This window comes from Anoplopoma fimbria, chromosome 16 (assembly GCF_027596085.1).
Source record: "Anoplopoma fimbria isolate UVic2021 breed Golden Eagle Sablefish chromosome 16, Afim_UVic_2022, whole genome shotgun sequence".
NCBI lineage: Eukaryota > Metazoa > Chordata > Actinopteri > Perciformes > Anoplopomatidae > Anoplopoma > Anoplopoma fimbria.
The window spans coordinates 10219924-10234130 of record NC_072464.1 but is presented as its reverse complement, the minus strand read 5'-3'; the positions used below and the strand labels follow the sequence as shown (position 1 = coordinate 10234130).

Genomic DNA, 14207 nt, shown 5'->3' with positions numbered 1-14207 from the left:
ATTTAAATAGGACTGGAGGGTCTGAACAGTCTCGAATTAGCCCACAGATCTATTTAAAAAACATTTGATTCAGTGATTTGTTTCAGCAATGAATTTGAGCTGAAATGTGTGTCTGTTTTACTGCATTGAGGGTTAAAGTGTGGCTCTCAACATGTTTTGTTGTGTCTACAGTTTTGTCAAGGCTTCTAATTGTTTTGCTTCTGTTTCTGATCAGTAAGAAATGTGGTCATGGCACATGAACCGAAAGGCAAACTTGGATTGTGCATGTGATTTTCATTTAAAACACCACGTAAACACAAAAGTTCTCTAAGATGCCATTCTGCTTTAATTATGTTTCCAGCTATGTCAGCCAGCTTAGGGTCTCGCCACCTCTGACCTGTGGGTTGGGAAACCCCGTTTGTGTGACTGCTCCCTTTGATCATGTCATGTCCACTGTCTGATTGTGTCATTTCGAGCACAGATCGGCCTGTGATGATGGGTGGTTTTGTTGGTATGCAGGCATCTGCAGACAAATTGTCCCCGTCAACGGTCGGACTCAGACTATTTTATGAATAGGATTTTCATGGACTTCCATTATGTGTGGACATCCATCATGAGTAATTGGAGCCACATATAAAACATCCTCTCCATACACCAGACGAATATACACAACAGTGCAGGCAACACTGAAACAATCTCACACACATAAACAACAAATGTTTTAACAAACCACAGCGTACACAAACATAGCCGATCACACCTACAGTACACAACAATTTACCCCACACTGTGTCCCATATAACTCACATAGAGGAAAGCAAGCAACAACACATGGACAAATATCTCTACTGTGTTTATGTCAATGAAGTGGACAGCAAAATGTTGCAGTTTCCTGTATATGTGAGCTCCAAAAGCCCAGCTTTAACTTTCATGTTGTCTGTTTTGTGTCTAACAGGGTGGGAAGAAGCACAGTGGCCCCTGTGGAGGAAGAGACTGCAGCGGAGGCTGTAAATGTTTCCCAGAGAAGGGTGCCAGGGTAAGTCCCATACTGTAACGTATGCTCCAAATACCTTTGAAAACACCCTTCTCTTTCTATATTTATCTTCCTTAACCTCTGTGTGAACCAGTTCCTGGTTTTCAGTCAGGAAAACCAAACAAGGCCATGATCATATCTGATGCTTTTTAAATGCCTCGGCAAATTATAATTTCAATAAATTGGTTGCTGACAGTGCATACTTTCCTCCTAACTCACTTTTATTTCTGTGCTTCAAGTTTAATATATCTTAACCGTGTGGTAATATTTAGAAAAAACTATAATTAGATGTTCAAAAATGGCTCCACATCCTCTTCTTCAAAGGAGAAGATAAAATAAAATAATCCTTTATTAGTCCCACAGCGGGGACATTTGCAGGATTATTTTCAAAGGTTGGTGTTTCCTATATTTTTCATAATGTCAACCAATTACATAAAAAGACCAAAACTAATAACTCATTGATGATTCTAGCAAGTATTGTCTGTGCTGGCGTGTTTATTAAAAATAGCCTTAACAAAGTCACTATTGTATGTAAGTAATGTTTGCCACATTGCTCAGCTGATTCAGGAAATTTTGTAGCCTTTTTCCAAAAATAAAATTATATGTTTGTTAGGTCTGGGTTTTGTTTAACAAAATAAGATGCCAGTACCAATTCCAGTGTCGTCAGATACGTTAGCACCGTTAGCTGCTAGCCCGCCAGGTCAAACATCTGTGTTCAGAGCTGTGTGCAGGCAGGTGATCCCTGTAGGGGATGTAGTTGCTGTGATAGTGTGCCACTAAAATAATGGTTGATTAGGCTTAGACAACAAAAGTATTTTATTAGACTTAGGAAAAGATTTTGGTAGGGGTTAAGATAAGTATGTTTGTTTACTAAAATAAGTAGGCTTGTTATGTAACTGCCGATAGTTAAGGACAGAAGTTACATAACAGAAAGAAGGTAAAATAAGTAAAGGTTTACTTGGTTTGACACTGGACACAAACAGTGGTCCTCTGGCTGAGAGTCCTGTGTTTGTTTGACCCATCCAACCTAACACGGACTTTCACGCTCTTTATACAACATCAGTTGCTCTGACTGTCGAACAGGTTTACATTGGAGTTAGCTGAAAGACTGGTTCAGGTACCGAGGGAAGGGGATTTGGCAAGTTTGGAGTGAGAAAAAGGTGATTTGGGACCCATCTTTAAACACTTGAGGCTACAGACAACTGTGATTTAAGATTTAAAGGGACTAAGACATGACACATTGTTGGTTTTGGGTCTTTTCATGGGAATTGTTGACGGTAAGAAAAATATAGAATATATGAGATCATCCATCCTGCTTTTATTTATTTTATTTTTACTCTTTAATACCTCAGATTAACTGCCCACAAAGCTTATAGCAGCATCATTTAAATATATGAGTCTGTCATGGGCCTTCAGCCATATGGAAGACTGTCCTGCTGAAAGTCATAAATACTTATCACACGTCCGTACAGTTTAAGTGATTCAATTCACACCATTAACCCCCTGAAAGAGGAGATCGGAGTGGAAGGAGTGTGGGAGACCCATTAGGGAGAGAAATGGAAGACAGAAAGAGGAGCGGGGGACCAAAGGTTTTACTGAAGACTCAAGAGACAGCCATAGACTAAACATATTGAGATAACAAGCTAAGAGTGAGTCACCGGGGTTCCGCATGAATAAAGGCAGCTTTATGCTTCAGACACGTGCTGGCCAGATCATCAGATAGCTCTCTAGTCAGGGACCGAGGGTTCATCAATCCCAAAGTTAAGTAACCTTCAGAAACAGACAGCAAACGCCTACTTCAGTTGTCAAGACGTGTTTAGAAGTGATTAAATTTGTTCGGCAAATTACTTCTTATCAAGGAGGAAACATGCTTTCAATGGACATAGAGAAGTGGTTTCTGATAAAACCTTAGCTTACACAGGCTAGTAGAGGAACTGCTATAAAGACCTCTAAGCATGACTTCAGGACTCTGCTGTGCCTGAAGAACAAAAAAAGCAGTATAATAGTTATGGCTTCAAGTTGCATCGAGTGCTTGGAACCCGTTATACCTCCTGCTTGAAGGTCTAGTTTCTTATTTATTATCATGATATTTATTACTTGTTTGCAAATGTGTTTATATCCGTATTTGTCACTTACTGTCTGTCGCCGTTTGGTGAATGCAACATTGCCCAGTACTAGACATGGTAAGGCATTCAGAAGGTAGACATTTGCAACAGCAAATATGCTTTGAAGGTACCGTAATGCTGACGGACTACACTTTCTACAAACATGATGAGGAAGTTACTAATTAATTATAAGTTAATTAACATATCCTCTAAGTTGCAAGAATGTTGATACTGAATTAACTGTTTATAACATTTGACTTAAACCAAATCTTTCCTTAACCAAAGTGTTTTTGGTGCCTAGACCCAAACACAGACGGGACCTTGTGTCACAGTCCCCGCCTTGTACGTCTGTTTTATAATATACGAACAGAAGTTCTATGAGACTTGATTGTATAAAAGAGCAGTTGCAGTGAAGGTACTCTTAAAAAATACTATTAAAAATAGGTATCTACAGAAAATCTGATATATTGTAAAGTTATGCTACCTTCTGTACGTTTAATGCCAGTTTCCGTTGTTTCTATTATCTGGTAATAGAGCACTGTAAATGTCTCAGTTCAGCAGTGTGATGTGGTAAACTCACGGACTGAAATGGACTCTTATAAAAGTCCCTGTCTACCAGCAAAGAGTCGCTCTTGAGGGAGGCAATCTTAAAAAAACACAGTGGTGAAGAAAGAAATGGCCCAACAACTCTACTTTGGCAGGTACTGATAATTTACCAGACCAATTTTACAGTCGGTCTGACCTTTGACCTGCACACTCTCTGTGGATACAGGAAACCCCGTAAGGAGGCATGAAGAGGAAGTTCCACATTCCACATTTGAAGTATGCAAAAGGATGACAAGACCAACAGACCACCTTTCTCTTCCTCTTCCCTCCTTTCTCTCGCACTGTTTCTCTGCGTCAGCCGGATGTGAAGGAATGGATTCCAATCAGTCAGCCACAAAGTGATAATGAGAGTACCAAGAGAGTGAACAGCTTGCAGTACACTGTAGAACTTTGGCATTGCTTGCATTTTGTCTATGAAAGCAAGAGAAAGTAAAGAATTACAAACATATAGTCTTTTGTCTTTTACACATCTAGCCTGCTAAAAATGAACTGTAAAAACATTTCTCACACCCACTGATTTATTTATAACAAAAATATAAAATTCGTCTTTCCGAGAAGCCAGACATAAATTCTCCTTTGTTTTTCCTCTTACTCTTGTCTCAGACTCATTGCGTGCATTTTTCAGTCGTAAATTTCCAAAGTCTTCAACAGTACTACTACAACTATTACCCAACGTGTCTGATATGACTGAGAATACAGTGAAACCAAGATGGATTCCCACAGATGTGTTCATCCCTCTGGGGTATCTAGCTTTACGTCTATCTCCATTCCGTCCAAATCTTTCCCCAGAGGAGAGTCATGGTGATGAGCGCTTCACCGAATAGGTCGAACTGATCCTTTGCAGCTGTCTTGATTGGCTTAGACCTGACACAGCTGTGGCGATTAGGTGATGGTTGTTAATGAGTAAATGGTGGCTGTCATTTTTGATCCACAGCAGGCAGCTGTTTTCTACAAAAAAAATTACCGTTAATAATCTGTTGGATGGGTCAATAGGCAATTGTTTGCAAACACTGTCGCTGTGACAACTTAAAAGGGTGATAATATGTCAATACTGTGTGTACAGCTTGTTGCGTTGCCCCGAAGTGGGAAAAAAATGAATGCAGGTTTAAAGAATAAATACCAAAGTGTTTTGTTTTCTCATTCAACATTAAACAACATAAACTGTGAGCAATGCAGAAAGAAAAGGGAAATGGATTATGTTTCTGTGGAAAGAGGGTCATGTTAAGTACTTCATGAATCAATCCTGGAACTCCCATACTTCATTTTATGTACCAAGTGAGACGTAGAGTGTGAAGTTGGATATATATCCGGACAGGGACGAGAGACAGACACAAAGAGCGTGAGAGAGAGAGAGTGAAATAATGAAACAGATTGTTTTGTGGGGAATGAATATTAATTTCATGGGTCCTTTGCTTTGGATGGAGAGCAGAGATTTGGCAAGCTGACTCTCCAGCCTCACCACCCACTCCCCTGGCAGAGAGCGCATTGAAGGCGAGCAGAAGTATATCAAGCTCCCCTTAGGACACTTCCAAAAGTCCTCACTGTTCTTTTGCATCATTAGTGGATTGTAGTCCTGAGATCAGTCATAAAAAGGTAAACTAGCAACCACAGAATCGTGTAACTAAAAAATAAATTAGGCACACAAGGCATCTGAAGTAGTTCACAAGACATGAAAGCAATCGCACAACGGAGTAAAGTGTGGTCAAATAAAGGAATATGAATCCAAACTCCTGCAAGTTAAAGGTGGTGTTTTAAAACCGAGAAGTGTGTGGTCTCTAAAGCATAAAAAACTAGGGCAGCATCAGAAACTGAACACAAGGCACCCGGCGTCCTCTCCCAAAAACATTTTTAGCAGATCAATGCTGTCTTTTGTGCTGGGAGTCTTTCCGTCCTCAGTTCTCAGAAACTGGGAGTGGCGCCGGGTTTTATAGAGAAAACTTCGACCTAGAGAACAGTAGCGCCCATCTGCATATGCTCACGGTCTGTCCTCATCCCATACATTGGACAGAGAGATAAAGAAAGATCTAGAGGAAAAAGAGAGAGACAGATGACGCGTTAGGGCAAACGTAGACACTATGCAGATAGAAAGACGCTGTCCTTTACACCATGGGAAAAGCCTCCACAGATGATGTGGAACAGGAAATGACACACGTCTCAGGAAGCTGAGCACAATGACAGTCCACTGATCTTTTTTTAATATAGACGCTCTCTGTTTTTGTGGGAACAAGATCGTCTGTGTTTTTGGCTGCAGCTATAAATGGCAGAGATCTCCTTGTTCCATGAAAACAACTCCATATACCTACATTCTGAACCAGTACCCATGACTGTCATGGACTTTCCTGTCTGCTCAGGGGCAGGATGATGGCACAGAGAGGAACGCTGCAGGTTGGGATAAGATCAAAGAGTCCTTTGAATTTATTTTCACCACACGGGGAAGCCCTGTACTAATGGTTTTCTGGTTCTTTGTTTGAAGGATCATAACCTCTAAGCCTTTGGGACATTTTACAACCCCTCAGCACAGAAAACCTTTTCAAAACTCACAAATGCATGACATTCATGGTGAAGCAAAAAGTTTTTTTTCTTAGTCCCTGAAAACTTTTTCAGCATGGAGATGCATATTTTTTCAACTGGCAGTAGTGATGTTCATTGAAGCAGACATTTTGGCCTGAAAACTCTCAATATGAACTATTTTGGGAATAAAATAAACTCTTTCTGACTCTTGAACTTAAATCAGGTTGACCTTTTCTGATTAGGGCTGCACTACCATCAGTAACAGGATTTATATTTTCTGATAGAAACTTATTGTCAGTCAGTAGAGGAGGAAAGATAAGTTAGTGAACTGATTTACTGGCACTGACTGCATGCCCGTTTGTATTAGGGGCCTGTTGTATCTTCACATATCAGTAGAAGACACTGCATAATGGCAGTTTTATATTCTGTCAGCCCCTAAATCCACACCTGTAATCAGGAGACTCATCCACCCCTGTGTTCCCTCTTCCCTGACCCTGACCTTGACAGGCCCTATTAGGGAGAAACTACCATCTCTGGAACAGATATATAAAAGAAGTGTGTGTGTGAGTGGATGGAAGGGGAGCAAAAACCTTCTGCTATCACTCAAACTCATGACAGGAAGATTTTCTTTTCCTAAGATTGTTGTAAAGAGGAATGCAGTGGGGGTCACAGGCTGGCTTTGTCCTGCATGAAAGTTAAAGTTGGATTACGGGACTTTTACATATAAATTAATGTCTGTTAAATTCAAGCCCTTACCAAGTTCACACAATGGTGATAAGGCCTATCGCCTACTCTCTCATGCTGGAGCACGTATGCCTGCAGTTGAGCTCCCCAGATCTCCCCTTCCTCAGTTCTTTTTTTACTTTAATCTAGCCTCTGAACACCTTTTTTGATCCAGAGCATCCACTCCTGCTTCTTAGGATTTTTTGCCAAAGATTCCGCCATACTCCTAGATCCGACTTCCTCACTGGTTTCTTCCATATGGTAATTACTCTGACAACCATGTTTTTCGGCCTCTACAATGAGCAGAAATTCTTTTCCCTGTCTCTTTGCCATTTTTTCCCGTTTCTATCAAAGAACAGTTTGACCCGCCGTCCTGCACCCAGCTGTGGTTCTGCTTTAATAGCCTATAAAAGTGGATCACTCTCACATTTTAAGATGATGGGTGCTGTTTCAGGAACAAGAGGAATATTGTTGGTGGAGACAAAGAAGCAACTGTTTTTTTTAACAGACACTCACGCACTATCACACACACACATTTATACACATACACACACATAGCGGTAAATCCTTTTACTAAAAATGTAGTAATTATAAAGTACTGCTGTGATGGAAGAGAATATTGACCTGTCTCTGAACTCATCTCCCAAACAGTAACTTTCAAACCCCAGCTTAGTAACCGTAACTATGCACAGCTGGCCTGTCCAGCTTTGGGTTTATCCACGTTGATGTGTACATGATACTGTAGTATTTAAATTTGATATTGAATGCTGACTCTTTTTACCTGAGACATGCAGTTTTAGCCTCGGTTCTTCAGCATGACACTGAATGTAACCATCACGTGCTTATTTAGGACAACGTTTACCATGTTAAATTTCAAAACTAGTCAGCTGGAATCAGTTGAAATTTTTTCTAAAACTGCAATTTTTGACCAACTACGTTAACGTTAGCTTAATTAGCTAGCTGGTTCAAATTTGACTGCGTTTGGCTGAATTCAAGGACTGTTTAAAAAATGACGGGATAAAGGATTTCAAGTTAACATTGAAATCTTTATATGTGCGGAAAGATTCAGAGGCGCAACAGTAACTAAGAGGGAGTACCTTACAGAACTGTCATTTGATTGGACAGATATGCTCGTTAAAAAGACATTAGTTACATTTTGCTACTGACACTACTGTCAGTCAGTAGTCTAGTATTTGTGCAACCTTGTGTGTATTAAGGCACTGGCCTTGTGTTACTATCTGTAGCCCGGCTGTGCTATCATCAGCCAGAGCACATGGACTCGAGTGTAACGAGGATGAACAAGATCAAGATGAATAAATTGAGCCTGAGATATTCTGTTTCATGTTGTGGCTGGGAGAATTGTTGCCTCATGGCACTCAGAGCTTAAGCGTACTTTAGCCCCTATCACTGAGAAACAGGGCAACGTCCTGAAACAAGCCTCCCCCCATGTCTGGAACCTTTTTCCTCATCATTCTCCTGTGGACATCATCTGTTTCCATCTCAATCCATCCCCCTCTGCGTCTCATTGAAAAACATACACTCCATGGATTCCACATCAATCAAATCTGTCTGACCATTATCACAATGGGAAAGTTGGTTAAATAAGGTGTTAACGCTATACGTCCTCGGGATGTATACATTTGATTTGCAGACAGAAGTCATGAAATGCTATGGTCGACAAAGAGGCGTCCTCGGGGCTGTAGGAAAAATATGACCAGAGTTGTGGATCACCACAGCAACGCCATGTGTTCCCCATCAGGCCTTGTTGTGAAACATACATCGGGGACCAGCTGCAGAGGAAACAATTAGATCTACTAAGTCTTCTCATATTTATTCCACTTGTCTGAGAAAAACATGCAGTGCAGGCTTTTTTTCTCAGGAATTGGGTATCTCATGACAATGGCGCAATTTTTTCATTCTGGGAAATGTTAAGTCATATTTGACTAACGTTTTCCCATGGATAAGGTCAAGGTAAACACTTTCTCCTACATCGTCCTGACAACAGGAATATCATCTGGATGTAAATTGCATGTATACCCAATTGTTAACTGAGAAGCCATTAATTCAGTCACATACATACATAGACCATTGCCCTGATTTGCTCCCTTTTAAACAATCCAGGAATGCTCACTATAGCTGGAATGACTGTGGGTGTTGAATCCCTATGTGGGAAAAATGAAAAACTTTTCCAGGCTGGCAAGATTGGACTGTTGGCTGGGCCAGCTGGATGCAGAAAGGGACCTTAAGGATTACATGGGTATCCCTGACACTAATGGGACTGGATGCAGTCCACTTCAGTCAGGGCCACAGCTGGCTATTTGACTATAAATCTTATATTCCAGACTTGTTTTCTCCCATTGCTGGGTGTTGTTTTAGTTGTTTTAACCATTTGTAAAACGGTGTGTAATGCTGCTTTGAAAAGTGCTATATTCATTAAGCTATTTATGGCTGCAACAATTATTTTTATTATACATTATAATTTTTAACACTCGCTAGAGGTGTGTGACCAAAACCCTGCAAAAAAAAGCCATACTTTGTGTTTAGTGCTAATTAGAAAATGTTATCATGCTAACTAAATTAAGATGGTGAATATTACCTGCTAAACATCAGCCATTAAGAGCATGTTAGAATACTGATGTTAGCATTTAGCTCAAAGTACAGCGGTGAAGTACAGCCTCGTAGAGCCTGAAAATAGCTGTAGTCTTGTGTCAATTATTCGACTAATTGTTTAGTCTGTAAAATGTCTAAGAATACTGAAAATACCCAGTTTTCAGAGCCCAAAATGACATTATCTAATTTGCCTGTTTGATACAAAGATATTCATTTTTACAATTATCTAAATTAAACACCTCATACTACAGAGGAGGCTCCAAATGCCGTGCGTTTTTGCTTTATATATCAAGTATGTGATTGACCAATTATCAATACAAAAAAAATTGTGACTACTTTATAACAACAGATACTAATGAAAAGTGCAAAAAAGAAATATGAAACAACTTTCCCACACTTCATCGTAGCTCCTGTGGCCTCTCAAACTGTTACCCTCCAAGTCAATATACATACCTCCGTGCCCTTGGGTGCGATGTTCAACGTCAGAGAACAGCTTTGTTGAGGAAACTGAGTTCTCCTTGGTGGACGATTATAAACAGAAGGTCACTGCGCCCTTGGCGATCCACTGTATGGAAGGTGTAATGGCATTATAATCACAGTGATAAATGTAACAGTGGGATCATAGAGGCAGCACACGCATGATGGACTTCATCACACAAAGACACATGCAGACACATGATACAGGCACACAGGTGGTTGGTCTCTGAGGTGAGGGCAACACCTCATTCAAGACTGGCCATTTCTAGCTCTTTCTCACACACACACACACACACACACACACACACACACACACACACACACACACACACACACACACACACACATACATACATACACACAGAGGCTGCAGCTGTGTCCTGTTTAGATACACATGGGCTTGGACCACAGACTTGAGACGTCTCATTCCTCTAATGTGAGGCAATAGCACAGGTGTCGGGCCCCAGAGACCCCTGGGATATAGCTGGAGGTCCGAGCTGTTCTGTTCTGTTCTCAGCCTGGGATCCCCCCTCCCCATCTTGAGTCATGATCTTAAACAACTCTCTCTCTCACACATACACACAGACACACACTGGTCCAACCACTGGCCTTAGCGGCCCTCTCTCTCTCTATTTGGTCTGGATGCTGTCAGATTTCTGGCACATGCATGTGCACGTGTTCAGTGAAAGTGTATGTGAAAATTAGCTCGACGTCTAAACACATTAATTCTAATATAAACTGGTCCCAAAGCAGGCAAACCACTCTGTGCCAAAATGGCTAAACAAAGAGCAGCAGATCTCCATGAGAAACAACACAAGTGACAAGAAGTGACTGATGTTTGTCTGCATGTCGTCTGTTTTCACCTCTCTACTTCATCTCTCTCTCTTTGCACGTGAGAAACTTTAAGTGGATGAATCAGGGGAACTGTTGCACCAGCAGAGATGATGAACGTTCAAATACTCTTCTCACAAATCTGGCTGGAGGTTTGTCTCCATGTCAACAAAGCATTTCAACTTTCTCATGGATATCCTTCATTGGATTCAGTTTTTCATATGTAGCTGTTCCACCTGTAGCCTGCTTGGCCTTGTCACTTTTTATGTAAGTCTCAGCATATCATTTTATATCTGCTCTGATCCACCACCGACTTGGAGGACTTTCAGAAGTAGGACATTTTTTTTTTCAAATGCGGACTCGGAAAGCTGACCTGACTTGAGCCAGGAGATCCAAACACACTCTCATAGATATCTCAACATCATCTACAGATGTTTATTTATTCTGCCTGAGTCCTCCTCAGGGCATCCAGTTGAGGACCCTCTTCGTCCTCCGAGTGAAACCCCTGAAGCCTCTCCACTAACCCCTGATCCCCACACCCCTCCAGGGAGGCTGAGCCCCATTTCCCCACTGGGTATCATGTAGAAGGGGATGCTGTTCTTCAGGAAATGAGTCCAAGATAAATTTATCCAAGAAAAACATGTGAGCTTGGTCACAGAGCAGAGGGACCAAATCCACTAAAGTGTCTGATCCTGATTGTGGGAGTCAGAGAGGAAGGGCAGACGTTGACGTGCTGTAATTCGCCTTGCTGGCCTCTTTTCCTCTGTCCTTGTTTCCTTCATTTCTTCCTGCTCTACTTTCCTTCTATTCTACATCTCCTCTCTTCTTCCTTCATACATATTTATTTCCTTGCGTTCATTCATTACTTTTTTCTTTTATTCCTTTCCTCCTTTCTTAAATCATTCTTTCAAATCTCCCCTTCTACCGACTGTTTTCACACCACCTTTCCTTCCTTCATTTGTTCTGGTCAACTTGACTTCCCTCATGCCACCCCTTTGTTCTTTCCTCATTCTCAATTCTTTCTCTTATTTCCTCCACTTAGTATTTAGGAAGCAGATCAGTTCAGAACTGCTGGACCGCAGCTGATGTCGAGTGAATAAAGACGTCAGAATGCTTAAAACAAAGTTCCTGTCTCCTGGATGAAGCACTTTCGGAATTTGTCTTTTATTTATTTTTTCCCAGTCTTTTTTTATGGACAAACTAGTCCATTTCTTCATATATCACGTCTCATCGGTCTCAACGACAGGCTTTTTCTCACTGCAAACACTGAACCCCTTTCTTGTTATTTTCAAGCATACATCAACATCACATATTGTAAACCCTCAGCAGGCGCTCACAGAGACACTGACCATGATGTTACAGTTTACATGAGTGGGTGCTGTGTGTATATAAGTGCACCCACTCTGGTCTGCAGATGTTTCTGTGGAAGTATGTAACTGTCGGCGCCATTTCCCACAATGATGACACCAAAGGATAAGTTTCACACTGCATTGCATCAGTCTCCCCTCATTTCAGCTCTTTTTGTTAAGATTCCAGTGTTATTTCTGAGGAAATTCAGTATAAACAAGAATTTGGAGGATAAGCCATCTAAGGTTTTAGGTATAAATATTGTTTGCAACAACGTGAATCTAGAATTGAATACCCAAAAAGAGACCCAGAAATGCTGGAAATTTGCTAAATAGTCAATATCAAGGAAATCCTTTATTTTGGAGATGCAACACAGGGATGCACAATGAAATGCAGTTGTCTTTTAATAAGTAACTTTTTCCTTGACAAAATGTCCCAGTTTTTCCGGACAGACAGATGGAATAACAGAGGGAGCTTCCGGCCGGTTGTTTATTGATTTATTTTATTCCTTTCTGAGGTCAGAGGTTTGCGCACTGGGCTGCGTGTTCCCATCCTGTTCTTAGCGGGTCACTCCAAAACTGTCCACCCCAGGGGACAGTCTGGGTCCAGATTCAATTTATGGTGTCAGATGGGGGAACTTTTAATAGGTCTGTGATTTAGGAATGAGAAATGCAAACACACCCACGTACACACAGGAAGAGGACAGGGAGAGATTATGGTTACTGCATTTTATATAATGTGAAGAGGAGGGGTTTTCTCAGAGATTTCTTGATATAGGTCTGACATCATGAAGGAACTTATTTACAGAAGTAACAATGAAGTGGAAATGTTAATGTGTCAAATTAGAAATCCAATTGGTAGGAAGCAATTCACACTTTGGGACTTAAACATGTGTAATGGGAACAAAATGTTTTTAGGATGAGGGACAATGAAAAAACAAGACTGATATATTCTACATATCCAAAAATAATGAACATTTAATAATCAATTCAATGCATTACAAGCCTGAAAGGCAGTCTATTACTGCTATATGTTTAAAGTTTGATGCATCACTGAAGGCATCGGATGCGGTCAGATGAGAGCTCTTTTGCACTTGTAACCACACTCAACTGTAATGTCATGGTGTACTGACCAACCCTGTAGTACACTTACACATCACTGCAACAAGATTAGATGTTTTACTACTTGAGGTCAGCAACATCAAGAATTTCAGATGTTGTTCATTTACTCTCTAAAGTTTGAGTTCTGCCAAACTACAAAGAAAAACATAATTTATTGCTAAATTAGAGCTTTCCATCCATGCAGATTGCTTTTGTTTCATTTTTATTTAGATTTATATATTTGTAATTCCATTTATAATCAACAGATTTTTTATCGGAACTTCTCTGGAAATAGTCCCAATAAAAACTGTGAAGACAGATAGCTCAAAACTAGTACAAAAAAAAGAAAATATTTTGCTTGGTACCACCAGTACCTGTACTGTCCATTTAATCATGTGTATCTGTCAAAGAGACCTCTAGAAAGGAAATAGCTGTCTCACATCTGGATCTCTGGATCTTATTAGTTTAGTTATTTAAAAGTCCTTCTTATATACGGCAGCACCACAACACGCAATGTATTGTTTGGTGTAGCTGTGTATGTAAATCTACTATCCAGTGGGCACCAGCTCTCTCCTCATCTGGACTTTCACATGTCAGGTTTAACTGGAGGAGACTGTCCAAAATCCTCCTAAGACATTCCTACAGCTGCAAATGATGGACCTGGGACATCTCGTTGTCAATGACGGACATGATATATGAAAGAAGGGATTAATCCTTTGAACACAAAAAAAACGTTGCACTGATAGAGATAGGAACAGCAAGAAACAACTTAAAGTATTGGCAGTTCCTGGGATCTTTTATAGACCTTATGTAGTATCGGCTGTGTGTCTGCTATTGTTTCTGCTTTGTTGCAGAAATAATTAGTTTTACTATCAGCATCCGATC

At 40.6% G+C, this 14207-nt stretch overlaps 1 protein-coding gene across 1 annotated transcript in view; it reads left to right on the top strand.

The window, feature by feature from the left end:
* Positions 1-14207, top strand: part of col4a2 (collagen, type IV, alpha 2) — a 60573-nt gene that overhangs the window by 20150 nt on the left and 26216 nt on the right. The window contains exon 4 of the mRNA XM_054615680.1: positions 935-1015. Within this exon, the coding sequence (XP_054471655.1) occupies positions 935-1015 (81 nt within the window). The remainder of the gene's footprint in view (positions 1-934; positions 1016-14207) is intronic.